The sequence below is a fragment of the Eleginops maclovinus genome, chromosome 22 (assembly GCF_036324505.1).
Source record: "Eleginops maclovinus isolate JMC-PN-2008 ecotype Puerto Natales chromosome 22, JC_Emac_rtc_rv5, whole genome shotgun sequence".
Lineage (NCBI taxonomy): Eukaryota > Metazoa > Chordata > Actinopteri > Perciformes > Eleginopidae > Eleginops > Eleginops maclovinus.
Genome location: NC_086370.1, coordinates 17,742,097 through 17,763,904, shown reverse-complemented (window position 1 = coordinate 17,763,904; position 21,808 = coordinate 17,742,097). Strand labels below are relative to the sequence as shown.

Here is a 21,808-nt window from a genome sequence, read left to right as displayed (position 1 = left end):
TGAGACAGCCAGAGGATTATTAAGCCTTATATTACCTACTCTTCTCACATAAAAAAAGATTTCACACTTGTGTCGGCAGGCTTCAAATCCAGCTCTGTGGAAAAGGGCTGCAGTGGACGCTTAATGCTTTACTGAACAGGAGCCTTTGAATGTGACGGAGAGATAGCTATTGCATGTTTAACAGCAATCTCATTTATTTTTCATGAGGTGTTTTTTTTTGTTGCCGTGGCATATTAAAAATCCTAGATAGGCACACATCTGGCGTAAGGTGTTAGAAGGCCAGTGTTTCTTAATTATTAAATTGTGTTTTAGTGGGCATAAGGGATCAATGAACTATTTTTGGTTCTTCTTCATCTAGACGGAAATCAACAGCCCTTTAATTTTGATTTTGACCCTCACTCAACCTGTTAAAATCATTGTTTTACGAGTGGCCTACACACACACACACACACACACACACACACACACACACACACACACACACACACACACACACACACACACACACACACACACACACACACACACACACACACACACCGAGGAGATTTACAGACACTTGCTTTTGTTGTGAGCTATTGATTTTCCCAACCTATGCTCTTGTAAATGTGCATTCAACACTGATGAATTCTCTGAGAGACTTTCAGACAAGCAGACAGATAGTCTAACTGCAGGCTGTATGTCCATCACTCCTCCTTCTCTCCCTCTCTGTATCTCACACATACAGCCCCGGAAAAAAATCAATAGGCCACTCCAAATGTTTCTTAAATCTCAATCTATACATATATGCAGCCCTTTCAGTATCTGTTGAATTCAAACACAGAGAAATGTTGTCAGTAGTTTATAGAATACCATTAAACAAAATTTAATAATTGAACTCAAAGACAAACCTAAAAATAGTAAAACCGGAGAGACTGATAATGCTGCCGTGGTCTCTTAATTTTTTCCAGAGCTGAAGATGTAAACCGCAGTGAAACAAATTAACACGCGAGCCCCAGAACGCAGTCTGAACTCGGCTTGATAAATCACACAAAATCAATGACCCCAGGGTGGAAGATAACAGTTGAATGCTGGCTTGGATCAGAGATTGTATTATGGTCTGCAGGTTGGGATGTGATTGAAGTGACACGTGGCAGTGTGGCTCCAGGGAAGGCACTGCTTGTTGATCCACGGCTTCAATCCAGACTGAAATCTCTCAACAACGGTTTGAGGGATTGCAAACCTGCAACGATCATTGCAGTAATTAATAAATCATGGAAAGAAAAATAATAATTAGCCAACCATGCTGATAACTGAGGGTATAAAACAGTTTTTAGCTGCTCAAATGTGAAACAATCCTGCTCTATTTTTACATCATATCTATATTTATATAAGTTTTGGACTAAAATCTTCCCCTTTTACTATTTTCTGGCAATTTAAAGACCAGTGAACTGTTTATATTTAATAGCAAGATGAAACTCAGTCAATAATGAACATAATCATTAGTTTCAGCCATAATGGATTACCTTTCCAAAGCTGTCCAAACCCTTTAATCTCATGTCTTTCAAAGAAATACCCACATGTTTGTCCACACATATCGATTCCTTTACATACAAATGGTATTCTTTGCTTAATTTATCACGCAGAGAATCTGAATTCAGATGCACGGACGTGTTTGGACTTCAATATTCATCCCTTATACACACTGACAGAGTGGGTAGAGAGGCGCCTCTCTCTACCCACTGCTGCGTGTTTGAGAGCCACAATGAAGCGGAGCACTGTCTTAACCTTTTTTACATGCAAATCAGTGCAACACTCCTCAGTGCATGAAGAAACGAGGAGTTGATCCAAGCCACTTTAGATCCCTTTCTATGAGCCAATGTTGTCAGGGAGCATACACATGGTGCACCTTTTCCCCTGCACGCTCCTTATGTAGACTCCCTCATGTCAAGGTGCATCAGATGCATAAGATAGAGGACTGACACTAAATAGCCTAAATAAATACATTCAATACTTCCATTCCAGTATGAATTCCATGCATACGTATGCCTAGTTTTCATAAACACCAAGCCATGAGCCTCTCTTCATGCTCTCCGAAACAAAGTGTGTTATCTGTCAGATAGAAGCCCCTTATTGCCACTGCAGCGGCAATAATGTGTTTTCCATTTTCTTTTCACTCAAAGCTAACATACATGCATAAAGATTTTTCACTGCTGCATCAGAAAAGCTGTGTGTGTGTGTGTGTGTGTGTGTGTGTGTGTGTGTGTGTGTGTGTGTGTGTGTGTGTGTGTGTGTGTGTGTGTGTGTGTGTGTGTGTGTGTGTGTGTGTGTGTGTGTGTGTGTGTGTGTGTGTGTGTGTGTGTGTGTGAGGAAGAGAGAGAGAGCAGAGTTTTGGTGCCCCCCTGTGTTAATGACAGGAAAATATAGTTTGATCAGTCATCACCACTGAGTCTCACTGACTCACGCTGCAAGTAAAATATCCAAACACAAAACCCCGAGAGACACTCGTTCAAATGTTCTCAGCAATAATGATGTTTTTCTTAAAATTGAGACTTCAACTGAGTAGATGATGCATGACTTTATAAGCTACAGAATAGTATATTGAGTCAGAAAGATGCGCTGGTCTCTGATAATATGAAGCAGAGATTACTCAACAAATACATTAATTAGAATAACTCGTATTATTTTTATTTTCTTGTCAGGATATTTTTTTTTAATAGGTGTATCAGTGCTGGAATATGAATTCTCCCACAAATGTACACTAATGATAATCAAATATCCATTTACAGGCCTTGCTGTTTGACTTAAAATAAAGGATTGCCTATTGAAAACAGAGAAACACTGTTTGAAACCATCTCTGTAGCATCCTTATTTCACAATTTCATTTCTAACATTTCACATTTATTTCAGCTGACTGAACACTGTGCAAGTGCAGTTTAAATGAAATCTGACAAAAAGTATTGTATTAGTATACATATATTAAAATGTGGTATGGTCATTAGAACTATTCTGAATAGGCCTCTTATAGAAACATAATCACAGAAGGATATTTTTAAAGAGAAACAATGTAAGATTGTGTGTGACAATTTATTGCATGTCACAGTGTTTGTGGGTCATAGAGGCATTTCAAATATATATATTTAACTGTTTTATAACCTGAGGATGCATTTCCTCTTGTGGTCTCTAAAGGTTATTACTAAGTGACTGTTTCTCTCCCCTTTAGAAAGATGATCATTTCAGATTTTGCAAGGATTTCTGTCATAAAAATGTTTAATATTGAAAAAAAAACTGAATGCAGCAGCGTTTTTATAAAGAATATCCTGTGTTTTGGAGTTGTTGTGCAGTAGCAGTGATGTAATATGTGACCCTCTGTGCATTATACCCTGTACGTGTGGAGCCTCCGCGGTGCATCCCTCTCACTCTGCAGCCCCGGAGCAGCGGTGGTAGCGCGCCTGCGCAGTGCATCCAGGGGCTCGGCGGCGATCGGTGCTGAAGTGGGGCGGATGGCAGAAAAACAGCGGCGATGGACATTACACCACAGGATTCCCATTTATGATGTCGTTAAATAAGCATCGGGACATCGCATTTTCACACCCATCACCCTAGGACACTGACAGCCGGACGCAAAGGGGGTAAGATGCTGATTATTGAGAGTAAAAGCTCCACACGGGCAGGCTAGCTGACGTTAGCACGGCGCTAGCTGCTGCTCCACCTCCTCCTCTCGCTGCAAAGAGATAGCGGATCTGTCGGCTAAAGCTAGCGAGGAGAAAGTGGGTGGTGTTTGATTCCTGAAAAATGTTCGGTGCGACAGTGAGCACCATGCAGCCCTCTCTTGTAATCGCGTTATCGCACCGTGGTGTCAGCTGGGAGGGGAAACTCCTCTCCAGGCTGGTCCGACCTGCAGCGGCGGGGCTCAGATGTTTCGGACAGCTGCAGGAGAAACCATGCAAAACACCCAGCAGCTACTAGCAGAGCTAGTGCACAGGGTCCGATCAGCCTGCTTACTTGTTATCTAAAGATATGTACAGGCCTTCGGGCAGATGCAACGGTGCTGCGACAGCTCCCTGCATGCATCAACCTTTAAAGTAGATTTAGCTCTGTCTCTATCAACCTTTTATTCCTTTACTGTCATGCACTGGTGAGAGAAGGTGTCGTGCACAGCTGAGGGAGCACCCACACTGCAGTTTCCCATGGGTGTGTTGAGTCACAGGAGGATGACCCTGTTCTGAGGAAGGCCACAACGCAATTTTCTTACAATAAACTTGAGTGCTTTTCACTACTACTAGTGTTGTTGACCGTTTGAGTGAAAGGAGCTACTAGATCCTGACACTTTCTGATTCATCTCATTCAGCTTTTACTCCATACCAGCTCTCTTATCTACATATTGAGGGTGTGTGCTTGTAGGGTGGATATGTTTTACTTGATGGATGTACTTCAAACATTCGAATGTACTCCTGTTTGAAAAAGATGAACAAACACTTCAATGATCCCTAAATACAGTGTAAGGGATATCGTAATTGAGCACATAGAGCTAAAATGGCCAGAGGGCTTATCTTTTTTTGATAGATCGTTGTGGTGATGTGGATGCCCAGCTGCATATCATCAATAACATGATTCAATAGCGTATAAGTCAGATATCGTATTAAGTCTGCAGAATAACACTTACTTTCATTATCAATTGATACAGGGATTTTTCTCCTCAATTTTGGTTGAACCATTGTTGACATTTCCAACACTTTGGTAATTATCATCTTTTTTTGGAAGCATACAAGTGACTGGCCATCTTCCTCCTGGGAACTCTCACAAGTACTACACACAACCCTTTCTTTGCACACAGCTATGAAGAACATCACCCTTCATATGCTTCTAATATACAAGGGAGACTTTTGTTTTCAAACCTATTGATGCTTCTCGCTTCAGGAATGGTTTAACAGTATTGATACAACTAGCTGTGCCATATTTGAGGGATTTTGGCTACTTGTGAAACGTTTTTAGGGGTTGACTTTTGCTACAATTTCTATTTGCTGAAAGGGAAAATGATCTACATTCAGGCAAAACAACTTAAGAAAAAATACACAACTTGACTTTGCACACATTTTTCAAAAGTATATAAGTGATTATCTGTTCTCCTATCCATTTGTTCTTCAATGACCTTAACTTTCGGATATTAGTCACAGAGTGTAACAGACTGCTGATAGTTCACAACATAAAGAGTCTCCAGTGTTGCGGTCAACATGTGAACACATCTTATCTGCTGTTATGAGGAAGCAAATTGTCTAATGAGTAATTCATGTGAGAAAACATGAAAACAGGCAGCATGAGAGTGTCCGAGGCAGCTGTTTCCTCAGGCTCTTAGTCAGTTTCTGTCAGGGACAAAATCACGCTAATGGCATCTGACTGTGATTGAGTGTTGGGTTGTGACACAAACGATGGGCCTAATCTTTTCATAATGAGTGTCTAAACTGAGGACAGGTCCCCACATATACACAGGGATTACGCTTTTAAACGTAGCCTTTTCTATCATGATGATTATGCATTTCCTGATTCAGTTTATTTCATCTTATTTCGACCACACCAATGAGCATATTACAGATATATCGTTTTCAGTGCATATGTTAGGAGATGCAACATTGGAAATAGCAGCACAGAAATGCCAAAGATATGGTTGAGGTAGTTTGGATAACAGTATTGAGCTGTAACATATTGTTGTTCCCTATATTGATAATCTGTACATTATTTTTCCAGATAAATACATTTAAAAAGATGTCAGAAAATAAGGGACATTTGCCTGTGTTTCAGATATCCAGTTTATATGCAAATGACATCAAATACCTTTTCAATAACATACAAATAAAATAGCACTTGAAAAAGTATATTTTTCGTTAATGGATGAATCAGCTAATTGTATTAAACAGTAGGGCTGTTTCATCAAGTCTCCTCAGCAGAGCATTTACATTTTATTTTTCAAACCTCAAGTAGACTGTAAACATTTCTGGTCAAAACAAGATGTAAGGGATTCATATCAAAAGTGTTGGTGTATAAAAAAAAGTCTATCTCCTGATAGAATCAATACAAGAGAATTAGTATGCAGCGATAACTGTAGTGTATACAGTTCCTGCTCTTACTTCAGCATTTGCAATATGCACTTATGTCATTGCATAAGCAAAGGATATATTTCCACATTGTTAGCCCCAAAGATACATTTCTGCACCTTTGCCTTACTTGATGGATAAAATGGTTCTGTTGTGATTCTGACTCTTTGTCCTGTGTGCTTTTCAGATGCTGTACTTTCGCTGCACCCTGCACTCTCGAATCCATAAATGACCCTTTCACCGAGATCTGAGGAAGCCTAGGAGGCGACGGCGAGTGAAATCAGGAAACGAGGAGAGGAAGTTGTTACGTTTCACCTCAGCCCTGGTGTCAGTCAGTGATGGTGAGACGAGTAACTTCTCTTCCCTGTGGTGAAAAGACCCTCCCCCTCCAGAGAGACAAACAGCCGCTCCATTAGCCGATAAGACGCCCAGAAACGCACTCCTTTAACCAGCCTGCTATCATCCAGCAACCTGTTACCTCACGCCATGACTACTCTGTCTCACCTGTTTCCTGAAAATCACTAATTCATGGTAAGCTTCACTCCGTCCGGTGTGACTGAGGTGCTGTGTTTTTAATAACTTTCTAACTGAGACATTGTATCTCCAAATTCACGTTGTTTGAATGGGCGAGTTTTAAATTGAAGTCATAATCACCCTTTTGTGTTCAAAATGTTTCACAACGAGATAAAAAAAAGTGTACAAATGAGTTGGTTTGTTTTTTCTAGTCATTTGTTAAATGTCTCCAGCGTGCAACTAAACATAAAGAAACTTTGGGTTTCTGCAGAACAAGCAACATTGACTTAGCGTTGTTATTATAGCCCAGGGCTCCCTATATAGCCCCACGTATCATTTCCTGCATGGTGATAGTCAGCCCCGAAAAATTGCCGTTGCAACAAAAGGTCACTAGGGCACTTATTTAAAGTTGAAACGCTGGAAAACGGAATATCATGAAGAAGCACAGTGGATATTTGTATCTCCATTTCCTGCTAAAATGAGGAAAAAAGGTTTCTTTGATGCATCTGTTAGGTGGGGAAGTTCCCTCAGAGCCCTTGGAAAAAATAAATAAAAGGTCCTATAAATTGGAAATCTCTCTAGCCCCACAGGTGCACAACAGCAGAGGCAAGGCCATGATCTATACTAAATAAAAACATATTTTTAGCATGTGTGTGTTTTCCCCGGGCGCTGCACGATAGCTGCCCACTGCTCCTAGTACTAGGATGGGTTAAATGCAGAGGACTAATTTCACTGTGTGTGCTCTGCTGTGTGCATGCATGTGACAAATAAAGAGGGTTTCATCCTCCGATTCTATCTATCTATCTACTCCTTGGATAATGAGATGGTGGTAAAGCGAGGTGGAGGCTTCAAAAACCAGCTGCATTTTTGGATGAATATATTTAATTTTTTTGGCTGATATTATTCCTCATATTTTAGTCTCAAAACATTGATTCCCTAATACAATTTAAATTATGTCTACATTAATAGAATATAGAAAAAAGTGAGGAGTCGTCTGAATACTTTACAACACCTCTGCACCTCTACACCCCCCCCCCCCCCCTTCTCATCTGGCTGTATTTGTATTTACACTCCATATTTGCATGTCCTGTCAATGCGGCCTCCCTTTATGGGTTCACAACAAAGCTGTTCCCTCGCTGTCGTTTGCATTTACCACTCTGGTTTTCCACTGATGATGTACGGTCGCTGAATAACTGATGACAACTCCACTGGTCAGGTGACAACATTTGCATGTCAGGCAGGTTGTCTTAGCCTTAGACCTGCCATATACACTGTCATTATTGTAGTATATCCCATGTGTGTATACATTGTAGAGCAAGTGAGATATAAAACTCCACTGTTGGTACCAGAGCCCAGTTTAGTGTTTAAAAAGGAGTTTGATTTTAATTATGGCTTTGCAGGTAAGAGTTCTCTTTCATTAATTTGACCAGCCAACAAGACTTATATTTACCCGGTTCATGTTTCACTCTCTGGTCAAATTAAGCTTAAATGACCAAATTGTGAAGTGGAGTTTGCATTCATTATTATTTCTATGTGGTCACAGAGGATGAATTTGTTCTGACATTGTGTCCTTCGTCTGATCTTTACAGTGTCTCCTGATTTTGTCCGTTGGACTGCTTGTGACAGGGCTGTTGTAGCTACAGTAGATCAGGGTTTTCCCGACCAATTTAGCTGATAAAAAAACAGCCAGGTGTGATTTTCTTCCGCTTGGAGGAAAAGGAAAAATAGTATTGCCAGACTAGACTATATTGTGTATCATTATCTCATTAGAGTCTGTTTTTAAGAGAGTGGTAACTTGAGTTAATGAAAGCCTTGCTTAACTGTTCGTAGGAACATTTTTATTAACATTATACAGTCCACCTGAGAGAGCACCTGATCGTGGAAATCATAAAATGATAATAAGACTGTCCAACATTTAAGCACTGAAAACAATTCCAGACTTCTTTTTTTTATTTTTATAGATCTGCACGCTATAATATATAGTGTGTTTTCTGGGCTTTTCATTAACCATTCTCACTCCACAATATTCCTAGAAAAACTCAAAAATGATAACTGTGAGATTAGTCTATTAATCGCTTAGTCAGCCTACTGAAAAGCTAATCTTCAAATATTTTGATAATTTATAAGAAATTTCAGTATTTGATCAAGCAATAACTCCAATTATTAACTTAAAGATATAACGTTTTTATACAAAACTAGCAAACTGAAGACATTACCATGGCCTATAGATGGATTGGCACAAAAATGTATTCCAATGTCTCTACTATTATTATTTTTTGTAGATTTGCACATGAGATCCTTATCTCCCCCTATGCAAAAACAGGTTGATGTGAGTGTGCATCAGTTGGTGTGTTTACTGTAGGCTTGTCCGTGTGCATGTGATGTGTAGATCCTGTGTCTCTGTTTGGGTCTGCCTCCATTGAAATGTGTGTTGTGTCCCTCAAAGCCAAGTGAAAGACTTGGCTGGATGCCAGAAACAAGGCAGGGAATCCTCTCTGTCCTGCTTGAGTGATCTCTCTCTCTCTCTCTCCTTGCTTCATCTCTCTTTCCCTCTCTCACACACACTGTTTATTTCATGTTTTCCCTCTAAGTCATATTGAGAGAGCCAAAAGTACAACATGGGAACCAAATTCGAAATTGATTTATGTGATCATGAACTTGAAGGGTATCTAACGGTGTTTATTTTCTGTGTGCATTGTAAAGCCCCGCAGTGTGAGTGGAGTGGAGATGAGAAAAAGGCAGGCGGCGCACATCGAGGCCCCACCACAGGCCCCCGGTCAGCCCCGACCCAACACCTGCTGTCTCTGCTGGTGCGGCTGCTGCAAGTGTCTCTGGTAAGAAAATACTGCTATGCTATGCTATGCTATGCTATGCTATGCTATGCTATGCTATGCTATGCTATGCTATGCTATGCTATGCTATGCTCTGCAGCTATATACTATACCTACTCTACTCTTCTTCTTTTTATTTTTTAATCATTTGGTATATAAGGTACACTGTGGCCCAGGATAAGAACACTTTTAATACAATCTATATTTTTATAGATTATTTCAAAAAAATAATGTTAATTTTGCCATCAAATAACTTCTGTATAACCACTTCAAGGGCTTACAGACTAAAGCAACTATGTGTCATGATATCTTCTGGTGACTTTAAGCAGGTTTTCTTCAAAAGCCAATTATCTATTTGCAATTGGAAAACAATGTGCAAAGCTGCTTGTAATTCATAAGCTGAGGTTTGGACTTGTGGACTCATAAATGAATTATATTTTTAATTGTTAGAAGTACGATAGTTATAACCCAGTTACAACCAGTCCAAGCAACTTCTGAGTTAAACTTGTTTAACTGTAAAATCATTGCTAGTATACATTACCTTTAAGTGTTATTGGACATCCTTTCACACGTTCATGGTAGTGATTTCTTTATTTTTGTGAACACAGAACTTCATACTTTTTTTATAGTTGATAGTTGTAGTTGTATCTGGAAGAAAAAAAGCCCCCTCTGCCTGACACATGAAACAGTTGCTACTTTAAATCCTGTTGCCTTATCTTCGATGTACACTGATTTTTAAGCTCCTAGAAAAGCATTTGAAGAAACACACAAAAGGCTTCCTCAATCTGTAGACCCTCTGTTCGGTAAGGAAAAAGTCCCAAAATGTTACATGAGATTTTTCCAAGGAGCGTCACCACTGATGTCCAGTTTGCATAACTTTGAAGGCCGGGACTTTATCAGTGGGTTATGGGCTCAGTCACCATTGTGTTACCTCATTCAGCAGAATACTGTGTCATTAATCTATAGGACAATCTCCGAAAAGATGACCTTAATCTTCTGTGACTGTACTCGAAATATATTTGGCTTTTGAAGCAAAACAAGCAATTTAATTGTGTCAACTTTGGGAAATATCCTCCGATTAATTGATAATGGACATTGTTTCAGCCTTACATTATCAAATCCTAATAATTCCAGATTGCAAACCTGCACCAAACTGCCTCTGAGCAAGGCACCGAGTCCAGTAACTGCAGTGTATCGCCCACCGCTGCCTGGCTGCGACTGCACTCTTGCCAGGAGAGAGCAGTGAATGAAACATTGTGTTCAGGCAGTGAATGGTGAATGTGCTGCTTCTTTCACACCACTTCATCTGAAGTGTTGGCAGCTTGTGGACCGAGCCTGCAGTGAGTGCTCTGTGACTCGGCCGTGTGTTTCTCAATCAAATGCTGGTGTCAGATATCCAGAATGAGCTTGGAAATGTTACTTCAGCACCGAATATGTTTATTTATTTTAGCCTTAAGGCTGGCGAGGATAATTAGCTTTTTTTCTGTGCAGGTTTGTATGAGGTACGTGTTAATTACTGAATGCTCTCTGTGTCATTCTATTTTTTTTACTATCAGAGTGGAGTTGTGTGTGTGAGTCATCTGCCTTTGTGGTTTAGTCAGAGACTGAGGGACTAGGAAAGTGTTAATGGGTCACAACATACTGTTACATTTTGTTTTTAGTTTTTTAATTTATCCTTTTTTTCTCTACTTTCTAACCACTCCTCATCTGCCCTTACACAAGGCCCTTATCTAGCTGGGGTTCCTTCTATTTCCATCCACACATCACATGCAAAACAGCTGTGAAGAACAGCCTGTATATTTAGCTGCATTGTGAGGGCGCCCGGGGCTGTGGCTAGCTTAGCCCATTACTGCTGCACAATGGGGACTTTGACAAGAGACAGCAAGAGGAAGGAAAGATCCTCCATGGTGGAACAAAAATAGACATCTCAGTGTGTGTGGCTTTGTGGACTCAGCATGTGTGACCAGGCTACGATAGACAGAGAGGCTACCCTGTGTGTTTCAAGTGTTTGCATAAAGGATTGCACTGTAGCTTTATCGTTTTATGGACTTTTGAACAAGTTGAGTAGAACTGAAATGATGCAAATATTATTTATTTGTGTATCTACCCATCACTTTTTGATCAGAAATTCCTTATTTACGCAATACTTTGGCAAAAAATTGTAAAAAAGTAGTGCTCTAACAATTTCCAATAGACCCAGCTGATATCTTGTTTGTTTTGTCCGAAACAAGTTGTTTTGTCCAAACCCAAACCCAAAGATATTCTAAACCCAAAGATATTCAGATTATCAAAGAAACAAACATCAACTTGTGACTTCTGCTCGAAAAAGTACTTGTAATGATTATAAAAATTGGCTCTGACCAATTTTCCAGTGATCACTTAAATAAAAATTAAGCTTTTGATTCTGAGGTTTAGCATTGGAGAGATTTATGCATAAGGGGCTGAATACTGTGGGACCTGACCCCCCCCCATTGCATATGGTGGTTGACATCTTCATTGAGTACTTGACCATTGCCCTTTCATAAAGTTTAAAGAGCACATTTTGAAAAAGAGACAATATTGTAAAGAGAAAGCTGCAGACGGATACAGTGTATCCTCATTTTAGTCTTAAGTATGTAACCCTGTATTTGCAATACAGGGTTACATTTTTTACATATTTCCCTACAAAAATATAGAACATATAAGAAAAATCTGTCTTAAATTATACATTTTTTTGCAAAAGAAAGGTCATTATCCACAGAATACAAGCATGTGGGATATGCTTATGACTATATGAGATGTCATTTGGGTGAAATAAGAAATAAAAGGATGGACATTTTTTTAAATAATACCCAAATAACCAATAAAGTGTCTAAAATAGTTGTTCTACTTAAGAGGGATTCACATGTTTTTATGTGGTACAAAAATTCCATCCATCTCTGAATCCTGATCCATGTTGGGATCATATGAGGTCATTTTTTATCTGCCGATGCTGATCCTATATTTGAATGGATTCCTCTTTTATTTTCCCCAGTGGAATTTGCTGTGCACAAAGAGCATAGCACGTAATACAGCATCACACAGAAGCGTCATTAAAAAAGTACATAAACAAATCACTTTGGATCTTTTAAAATTCAATATTTATCACAATCAACACATTGTTTCTACTAAATCCTGATCTAAGTGTGACTATCTATGTGCAAGTTTAATCTAATGATAATACCTCAAAGTTACCAATTTTTTATCCTGTCTAGACTTTTGCTTTGCCGAGCTAATCATTTCTTGTGTCCGATCCAGGAACGAAGACAGGATCGAGAGGAGTGAGCGTCAGACCTGCACCAAGATGGACAGCATCGAAGCTGCAGAAGAACAGTAAGTCCAGCCAACCCTCAACTCTTTTGTTTGGTAAACAAATGTAAGTCCTCATTTTTTTTTTTCCGGTCTCTAGACAACCCAGTCTAGACGAAGCGCTGTCGTGGGCTCGGAGCTTTGAGATGATGCTGCGCTCGCTGGAGGGCCGGGAGGTCTTCCGGGAGTTCCTGCGCTCGGAGTACAGCGAGGACAATCTGCTGTTCTGGTTGGCCTGTGAAGAGCTGAAGAAGGAGACGGATCCCATAGTGGTGGAGGAGAAGTCCAGGATCATATATGAAGACTACGTGTCCATATTATCTCCCAAAGAGGTACCGGATGTATTCACGCTGAATCAGCAACTGTAAGCTGTAATCGTATGTTAGAAAAATGGCTCTAGTGATGGTAAAGCTGTTTTTTACAGTCAACCATCACTTTAATAAAGACGGAAATCCATTTTGCTATGAAATATGGTAGCCTAAAAAAAATCTTGATGATGTCTTTTAATAACTTTTCATGTATTGCCTTTATCATTTACATTTGTACATTTTTCAAATGTTTTGTTTTATGACTACACGTTAAGTTATTCCCTCTGCTGTGGTGCCCTTGAGCAAGGCACCGGACACCTCCAATCCCCCCCACTCCCCATTGCTCCCCGGGCGCTGCACAATAGCTGCCCACTGCTCCTAGTACTAGGATGGGTTAAATGCAGAGGACTAATTTCACTGTGTGTGCTCTGCTGTGTGCATGTATGTGACTAATAAAGAGGGTTTCATCCTCCGATTCTATCTATCTATCTATCTTTAACCTCAGTTGTACTGTAGCGTTAGTGCTAATTAAACGTTAGCTAAACCTTTATGTTAGCACGCTAACCCGCTATATTAATCTGTTGAACATGGTAAACCATTGTTGATCAGCGTGTTTAGCTTTTCATTTTGAGCATTTATATTTTGTTTTCCTCAGGTGAGTCTGGACTCGCGTGTCAGAGAAGGAATAAACCAGACCTTGACGGAGCCCAGCAACCTGATGTACGAAGAGGCCCAGTTCCAGATCTACACCCTGATGCACCGCGACTCCTTCCCCCGTTTCCTCAACTCCTCCGTTTACAGAGACCTCCTGGCAAACAGGAGGCGCACCTGCCTCGAGACCTAGACCCCTCACCGTCCCTCATCGCCATCGTACGCCAACGAGACTACTACTTAAACTTCAAATACTACTATGGTGCCAGAAGTCGGGTTTGGAAAATCTCTCCCTCTTTTTTGATTGAAAAGACTGAACGACATCCAAGATAGCTGGTTGTTTTTTTATTTATATTTTTTAAGCAATTTATATCCAGTTCTGCATTGGAGCCAGGTCGGCCTTTGCTGGTTGGTTTTTGGTCAATTTAAGACCATGAATGCTGTCCAGTGATTGTTTTGCTAGCATTTGTGCTGTTTGTTACTGGCCAACCCACTTGTCAGCTGTCGGTTGAAATGGCCAACCTGACGGCCAGCTGCTGGTTAACTGTGGACAAGGACTCCTCAGGCGGTGGAGACAGAAAGAGAGAGAGAGACTAAAAGGACACGCCAACTGTTCCTGTACTGTAATATCTAGACCTCATGCTTTCTATCCTCACTTTTAATACTCTCTCTCTCTCTGAAACTCATTCAGTCATATTGTTTTGCTTTTCTATTTCTGTCACATTCCTCCAATGTGTAAAAAGTTTTATTTCTTCACTGTCCAAACATGACATTTAGTAGTTGGTGGGAGTCGGGATGTCTCTGCCCGTTTAACCAATTGAAGCACTGGCTCTGCATGTAACTCTCTCTCTCTCTACAGTAGCTTGACGATGTAAGCCGCGGACTGCAACTATTTTTGAATATTGAGATGTGTAAAGACAGGGGTCCTGTCTCGTTGTCTGGGTGTCTTTATTCGGTGAAGGGAAAAAGTACACTTCTACCAATTTTAAGCTTACTGCAGTTTTTTTTATTGAGCAGATTTGATGGCTTCTGCAGCAAAGGCAGCAGCACCTACCCATCCATCCATCCACCTGTCCATCCATCTGTCCGTCCAAGCACTTTCCTTCTTTAGGATTGTTGAACTGGGAGAAGTAAGGGCTAGAATTGTGGTTGGGCAGCTACATGTATTATTATAACTCATGAACTTTAGACAAAAAATCTCTCCTTCGAGAAAATCACAATGCCTTTACATGTAAGAAAAGGCAGCACAAGCGCTGCTGGAGTTTTTCTGGAAAGCAACCACAGTTTGTCCAACGATCCCTACCTCCCATCTTTTTCCCTCCTCCCTCCGACTCAGACCATCACAGCCTGACAAGCACAGGTGCCCAACGGTGGGAGGGGGGGAACCACTACTGAAGAAAATTGAAACAAACCCACGTTGACTCCAGATACATCATGAAATTCTAGCGCAGATGAAGGGTTAGGGATTACCTTTTAGTGTTTCAATATTAATTATATGCAGATGCAGCAGGCACTGATCCAACTGATAGGGTTTTTGAGCCCTGGCCTTTGACTGTAAGGCTTTACCTTTAGATGCTGTAGGTTACATAGAAGTCACTGCAGTTTGTTGTCCAGTATCACGCTGCAGATACGAAACCCGGGTGCCAAACATGATTTTAAAGATGCTGTGATATCAGATGTGATTTGCCACCAGGTTGTAGACTCCCTGTGTTTCTGGTGCATGTCGGTGTCTCCAGCAGATGGAGCTGGGAGAATGTATGGTAGACCTTCAGTTAGCTACCGCCCATTCAAGACACTAATTTTTAACCTGAGCTAGTGAAGAGGGTTGGTATAATAATGCTAACAAGCTACCGTACCGGGCTAGCGAAGACGTTTGTGTAGTCATGCTACATGCTAGCCTTCTCGATAGAGGCTAACTAGGTGTTAGCATGCTTTAGGCAAGCAGTCAGCATGCTTGTGCTAGTCATGCTAACCCTCCATCCGACTGCCAGCCCTCACACACTCTGGTTTGTTTTTCTAATCTGACTTTCACAGCATGCGATGATAATGGCTATGTGTGTGTATGGTGTAGTTACACACTTAACAGAAAAATGTAGAAAAAAAAAACTTTACGAGGGTCTTGCCAAATGTCCCATTAACCTGTTTAGTATATAAAAGGACATTTGGTCTTTTGATGGTGTGAACATTTGAACCTTGTTCCTGGCCTGTGGATGTGCAGTAGAAAGTGCATGAGTGCAGTATATGCTATTTTGTTTAATTAACCAGGCCTCCGAGTATATTCATTGTTTAACATGATGGATAGCTGACCTCTTGGTTTGGTGGTTAGTGCGGTCTTAAAGTGTCAATTAAAAACAGTGCCACTCCTCACTGATAAATCTAGGCGTCCATGTTGCCACCTCCTTTTACTACCTGAAGTCCATGTGCCAAGTTTGGATAGATCAAATTAAAGAGTAGACAGTGCAGGATGTCCACAGAGTAATGAAGTGCAATTGGATTTAGTTATTAATTATAGATTGGAGTCTATATAAATAAGAAATCATTTATTTTAATCTAAAAAAGTAGAAGAATAGAAATGCACGTCCTCTGCCAGATCTTAACTCAAAAAAATATCCATAGTTGAATTTTTCTTAACACTTATTTACGTTGACGGTGTGGAAAATGCTAACTAGATGAATCTGCCAAGTCAAAAAAAAGTGGCTATATTCAAACAAAAGTGGAAATCAAATATTGATTTTAAATCGGTCAAACTGACACTGTAAATCAAGAAGACAAGTCTAAACTAAACAGTTTTGCAATGTTCCTTATTGAAATGATGCTATGTTCAACCTTGGGCAACACAGTACTACCTTAATACCCCAAAGGACTTGATAGATATTGCTTGGCGGCTGTAATGAAGAGCTGTGCATGCTTGCACCAACTTTATCAGATCCATAATAATTTAGAGTAATTTGCCAAATCTGATACTGATACATCAGTAATCTCACTTTAGACGTTGCATTTGGGCAACTCTATAACTTTTTGACTGAATAGAAGAATGCCTGTGACTCATTAAAAGCAGAACATGTCTTCTTCTGCACGGTACAGCTACATTTCCTTGTGGCTGACTACACGGTAATTTAACACGAGAATGTTTCACCAAGAACCAGATAATGAAATGATGGTGCAATTAAACCAAGTTTACATTTATAAATAGTGAGATGTGTGTACCTTATTGAATAACCGCGGGGAGCTAACTGTCCTCAGTGTGAGCAGAGAAGCCAGCAGGTCTCTGCCCAGTGCTAACTCCATTAGCACTTTACAGGGTTTACAGGGAGGACAGACGCAGCAGAGCCCCACGATTTCTGCTCACGTCCTTTCCTCATAATTTATTGTGACTTTTACACAGTGGGGAAAAGTACACGGTTGTTTATTTTTAATAACTGCATTTCAAATGTAGATTTTACAAGCAATGATGATGATGTGAAGTGATGTAGTGTCATCGCTGACTCTAGATTTTTGTCTTTAACTTTCCATGGGTTTAAGTGAGTGGGTTTTTGAAACGTGGCTGTGGTTTCATCGACTACAAAGAAAGGTTGCGAGCTAAAGTGTCCTGATGGGTTGGAGGAGGTTTGCGAAGCTTTGGCCTTACTGACACGTTTTATTTTTTTCCTTTGTATAAAATAACAACAACAAGCGTCTCTGTAGGCTTTTCACTACCTCTCATGTTGGTTAATTTATTTCACATCTAGTTGTCAATGTACAAGTTGTTTTTAGATCTACTTGAAGCCTAACACTGTAAACAAAAATGTGCACAGAAAAATGACTATGTATATGACCAGAGGGGTTAATGAGAGCTTGGCCTAGTCGACATTATTTTTTTGTTTGTATGTATGTTTATTTTTAATTATGTTGAGCTGAATTAGATTTTGCATCTCTATAACGAATTCAGGAATCCACTGTCTAAGGGCTAATCCCATTTTTGCCTATGCAAATCTGTTACTGTGGGTGAGTTGGGAAAGGGCGAGCTACCGCACCTTTCACCTGTTTGATGGACCATGGTTTACAATGCCCTTTGCTGATATTCTTCAATCTTATTCAGCAAAAATGTACGCTTTCTTTTTGTTTCTATATAAATATTATACATAAATATCTATATATATAGATATACTGTATATATAACAATTAATATACAGAGAAAATAGTATATGCCTTCATGATGATAAAAAAGAAACCTTGCTGAAAACAAATAAATGTGTTGTTGTCTGACATGTGGCTGTGTGCTGGAGTCTTGGTAAAACGACGACTGGAACGGACGGTGAAGCGACTGACAGAAGAGTCGACTCACTGACTCTCATTACTACAACAGGCTACAAAACCAGTAGCTGACCCTTTGCAGCAATCCCTAACTGAGGGGAAACACATTTTTTCATTTAACTAAAAACCACATCATGACTTTCAAGTACTTTATTCCAGCCCTTAGCCAGTGAGATGAATGAGGTGGTCGGGCCGCGCAGGACTACGTCTTTGTCATTTTTCAGTGTAACATTTGGTCAATTTTAAAGCAAGACTATGTATCTTTTGCTTAACAGAAGCTATAGATACCACTGGAGACAGCAAAGCCAAAACATTGTGTCAAGGTAGCAGAAATAGAGACATGTCATAAACACAGCAACTTACTGTAATATCAATAGAAGGATGAGATCTGGGAAAAGATTGCTAGCATTAGCTAACATTAGCCGCGACAAGCTTGTGGCTACACTCAATCTAAGTAAAGATTTAACGCCATGATATTTGAGCAGATCAAATTGAGCAAATGTTGCGTTTTACTGCTCATTAATTAAGTTTTCATTAGGAATTTGACAGGCTTTGTTACTTTTATTCAAAAGTTGCATAGTCTCACTTTGAATGGCTGAGTTCGAGAAAGGGCACTGTCAATATGAAGTCCCATTTCTTATCCAGTAATCCATTAATAGTATCTAAGAAATGATAAACACTTTATTGTGATAATCTTTTTGTTGTGCGTCAGTGGAGCCTGCACAGATGTTAGTGCGAGTTAATAATTCAAAGTGTGCAGCACCATGTCGTCAGCAAACAGCAGGAACTTATTTTACAATCCTCCATATTCTTATTCTTTATGTAGCCACATCCAGTCAGACTATCACTGTGCTAATACAGTAGCATTGATTTAGGACACATCAGCAGAAGTGGGCTTTCTGTTTTTTTAATAATCCCCTAATGCAAGATGTAAGAAAAGTCAATAATATGTTACTTATAAGACCATTCACTCCTGAGAGCATCTTTAAGCTTCAAGTTGAGGGTTGATTTAGGTCTGATCATTTATTTTTTAACTCTTATTTGTACAGAAAATATGGCTCTGTGGAAACGACAGTAGGAGGGTTGATGTATAGATTTTTCTCCTTAAGTCCTCACAGTGCATCATGACTGAAGAGAGACAGGTTATCGACTGATGGTGGTTAGAAACGTAACCTTCTTTGTGTGATTTGGTGCCTCTTTATGCTTCACAACAGACCTCAAGATCTCTTTCTGTCACTAAAATAAAATTGCAGTTAAAGTGAGATGGTCCCGTTTTACAGCAAAAATTCACCAATGTTTATTCCTCCTACTGGCACCCTCATATTGTCTCTTTTGTACCTCTTCCGAAGGTGTTAGTGCTACTTCAAGGAAGAGATTATATTTGTGCAGGTACCTGGTTGAAGTTTCAACAGTTTAAGGCAATCACTTTCCTCTTTATTGATTTAGATGCCTAAACCTCCTGGTTTTTGTCATGCCTTTGTAGATAAATCACAGTCGTTGAGAGATGATCTGCAGGTGAAAATAAAAATAATGTTACCGTCACTTTACACGATAAAAAAAAAGTGACATTTTTTCTATTCAGCATGCTTTTTGCTAAATAAATGAAATAATTCAGTTATTTGCTATAAACGATACTGTATGAGTATGTATTCAAGTACTGCAGTATGCAGACAATTAAAAATATCAGAAACTCTCTTGAGAGGTTCATATTTTTCTTCTAGTATGTTTCACTAATATTGATGGTTATGGGTTCCTAATTCTTGTTCGAGTGTCTCATGAATTGCCAGAATTACTAAATGACCCTCTCTGTATTAACAAATATACACTATGGTTGGTTAGTCCACATGCATGACTTGCAGAGTAATTTTACCTGGACAGTTCTATTGCAGCGGGCTTTTTAATCAAAAGTTATGTCAGTTTCACGATGTTCCACTGGAAGCTTGACAAGTCTGATTATGGCTGAGATCCTGACTGAGATTAAATATTTTCCTTGTGCACTAAAGGTCAAGAAAATGCAAAGTAAATCAAGAATCATCTTGCCACACAACTTAAATGTGACCTCAAGGTTTCATATGTAAAATGTTCGGATAATGCTGAAGCTTCGAACAGCAGCCAGTAAGCTCGAGAGTGAAAAGATGTTGCCAAGGATATGACGGCTTTCATCATGACATTTTTGAGTTTTTTCAAAAGTAAATGAACCTCAATCCTTGATTAGAAGTCTGGAGTGCAGGAAATCTCTTCACTGTAGCATTGAAAGTGCTTTCCTGTGTTATTAGTCCAACCTTGATTGAACACCACCTTCTGATTAACAGGATTGACTCGTCTCGTACTCATTTGAACAAATTTAACACAACTGAACATTCAGGAATTTGTACATTGAATCATGTTGGTGTTGGCAATCCTCTGCATGAATAGAAAGCCTTTATTGTCATTGTTCAAAGATATACAACGAGATTTTGGAGCGCAACCCTGTCACTAGTACAATACAGATATGACCATAGTTTTCACCAAGGACAGCAGAATCAGGATTCAAGAAATATTAATATTCTTTTTATTACTTACTTTTATTATTCAGATTATTTTGGCTTGTTAAAGTTCACAAAAGTTGCATAATTGTAAAACACACTTTTTCTTGAAGAAAGTTGGAGAAGATGAATACTTCTCTTTTGACATGAGAGTGGTGTTTAACTCAAATGAGCAAAATAAATCGATTTCAATCCTTGTATTAAAGAAATTGATGAGCTACATAAAGTCAAAGGAGAAAGACCTGACACACTAATCAATGCAACTGTCCCAGGAAGTGTATTAAAGAACAAAATGTGCCAAATTTATTACTTTTGATTTCATGTAAAAGGGTCAATGGTATTGTTGGAAATCATGTATTCTGTTGGAAATGTTCCTCAAGAAACACACTTTGTTATCTGTCTTTTCACGTTGCTGTCGTGGGTTTTTGTGTAATTTCTCTGAATCATCCAGATATAATCTACTTCATCAACATGTAACCAACAGACCTTTGTAAACAGCATTTTGACTCATCTTGATTTCATGCAACGTTATCCGATTCAACTGAAATTGTAACTGTCACAAACAACTATTTTAAATATGTTTTGTATTCTTATTTATTTGAACAGCAGGTTTATTTCAGTCGTTGTTTCTTCTTTCAATACAAAGAAAGTGTTGTTTATTCACCTTTATCACCACACGAGTCGCCGTCACATCACCAGCGTGTTCAGTTGTGGTACATTTTGAGGTTCAGTCTCTGTCTTTCTTTACATGATGGCATCTTTTATTATGAGAAAACTCTGATCTACGGTAACTGCCCTTGAATATCTGTAATTTAAATAGTGCTGCTAGAGAAAGAAATCTAAATGTAACAACTTACAATAAAACCTTAATAGATTTTTGCCAAATGTGCCTGTGTCTTTCTTTAAATGGAGGTGTGGGAGAAGTTCCTGTATGCCGTCTTTTCTTTTTACATTGTTCTGTGAAGGTGCAATTCTGCAACTCGACAAATAATGAGGTTTCAACATTTCAAAGGCCCCTTTTTCAGCCCAAAAAAAGTCACATTCACTTATCCATACATAAATGCACTGACATGTGTTTTCATTATATTACATACTGTAAGTGTGTATGGAAGTATTTCTTGTCTAGCCAATCATTTGATTTGTAGACAGTAGTGGACATTTAGTGACTAACTGAGCTTTCATCACATCACGTTTGGCAAGGATTTTAAAAATATGAGTCCAACACTCCTTTTTATCAGTTTCAGAAAACTTTGATTTAAAATCTTTCATTGTATTTATTTAGCTACTAA

General features: G+C 39.3%; 1 protein-coding gene across 3 annotated transcripts; it reads left to right on the top strand.

Moving 5' to 3' along the window:
• Positions 1 to 3,451: 3,451 nt before the first annotated feature.
• Positions 3,452 to 21,398, top strand: rgs17 (regulator of G protein signaling 17). 3 transcript variants are annotated; one of them, XM_063875238.1, is made up of 6 exons: positions 3,452 to 3,611; positions 6,259 to 6,412; positions 9,288 to 9,418; positions 12,692 to 12,766; positions 12,843 to 13,074; positions 13,706 to 21,398. In XM_063875238.1, exons 2-6 carry the CDS (start codon positions 6,410 to 6,412, stop codon positions 13,892 to 13,894), a joined length of 630 nt encoding a protein of 209 aa, XP_063731308.1. In that variant the 5' UTR covers positions 3,452 to 3,611; positions 6,259 to 6,409; the 3' UTR covers positions 13,895 to 21,398. The 3 variants fall into 3 exon arrangements, with proteins under 3 accessions (XP_063731308.1, XP_063731307.1, XP_063731306.1); XM_063875237.1 differs by having other exon boundaries at positions 6,259 to 6,602; XM_063875236.1 differs by lacking the exons at positions 3,452 to 3,611; positions 6,259 to 6,412 and adding an exon at positions 7,886 to 7,984.
• The last annotated feature ends 410 nt before the right edge of the window (positions 21,399 to 21,808 follow it).

What these genes read in the sequence shown, in the direction of transcription:
- rgs17 (XM_063875236.1), top strand. An exon ending in GGCTGCTGCAAGTGTCTCTG is followed by an intron (nt 9,419 to 12,691) that starts GTAAGAAAATAC and finishes TGTCCGATCCAG; the next exon opens with GAACGAAGACAGGATCGAGA. An exon ending in ATCGAAGCTGCAGAAGAACA is followed by an intron (nt 12,767 to 12,842) that starts GTAAGTCCAGCC and finishes TCCGGTCTCTAG; the next exon opens with ACAACCCAGTCTAGACGAAG.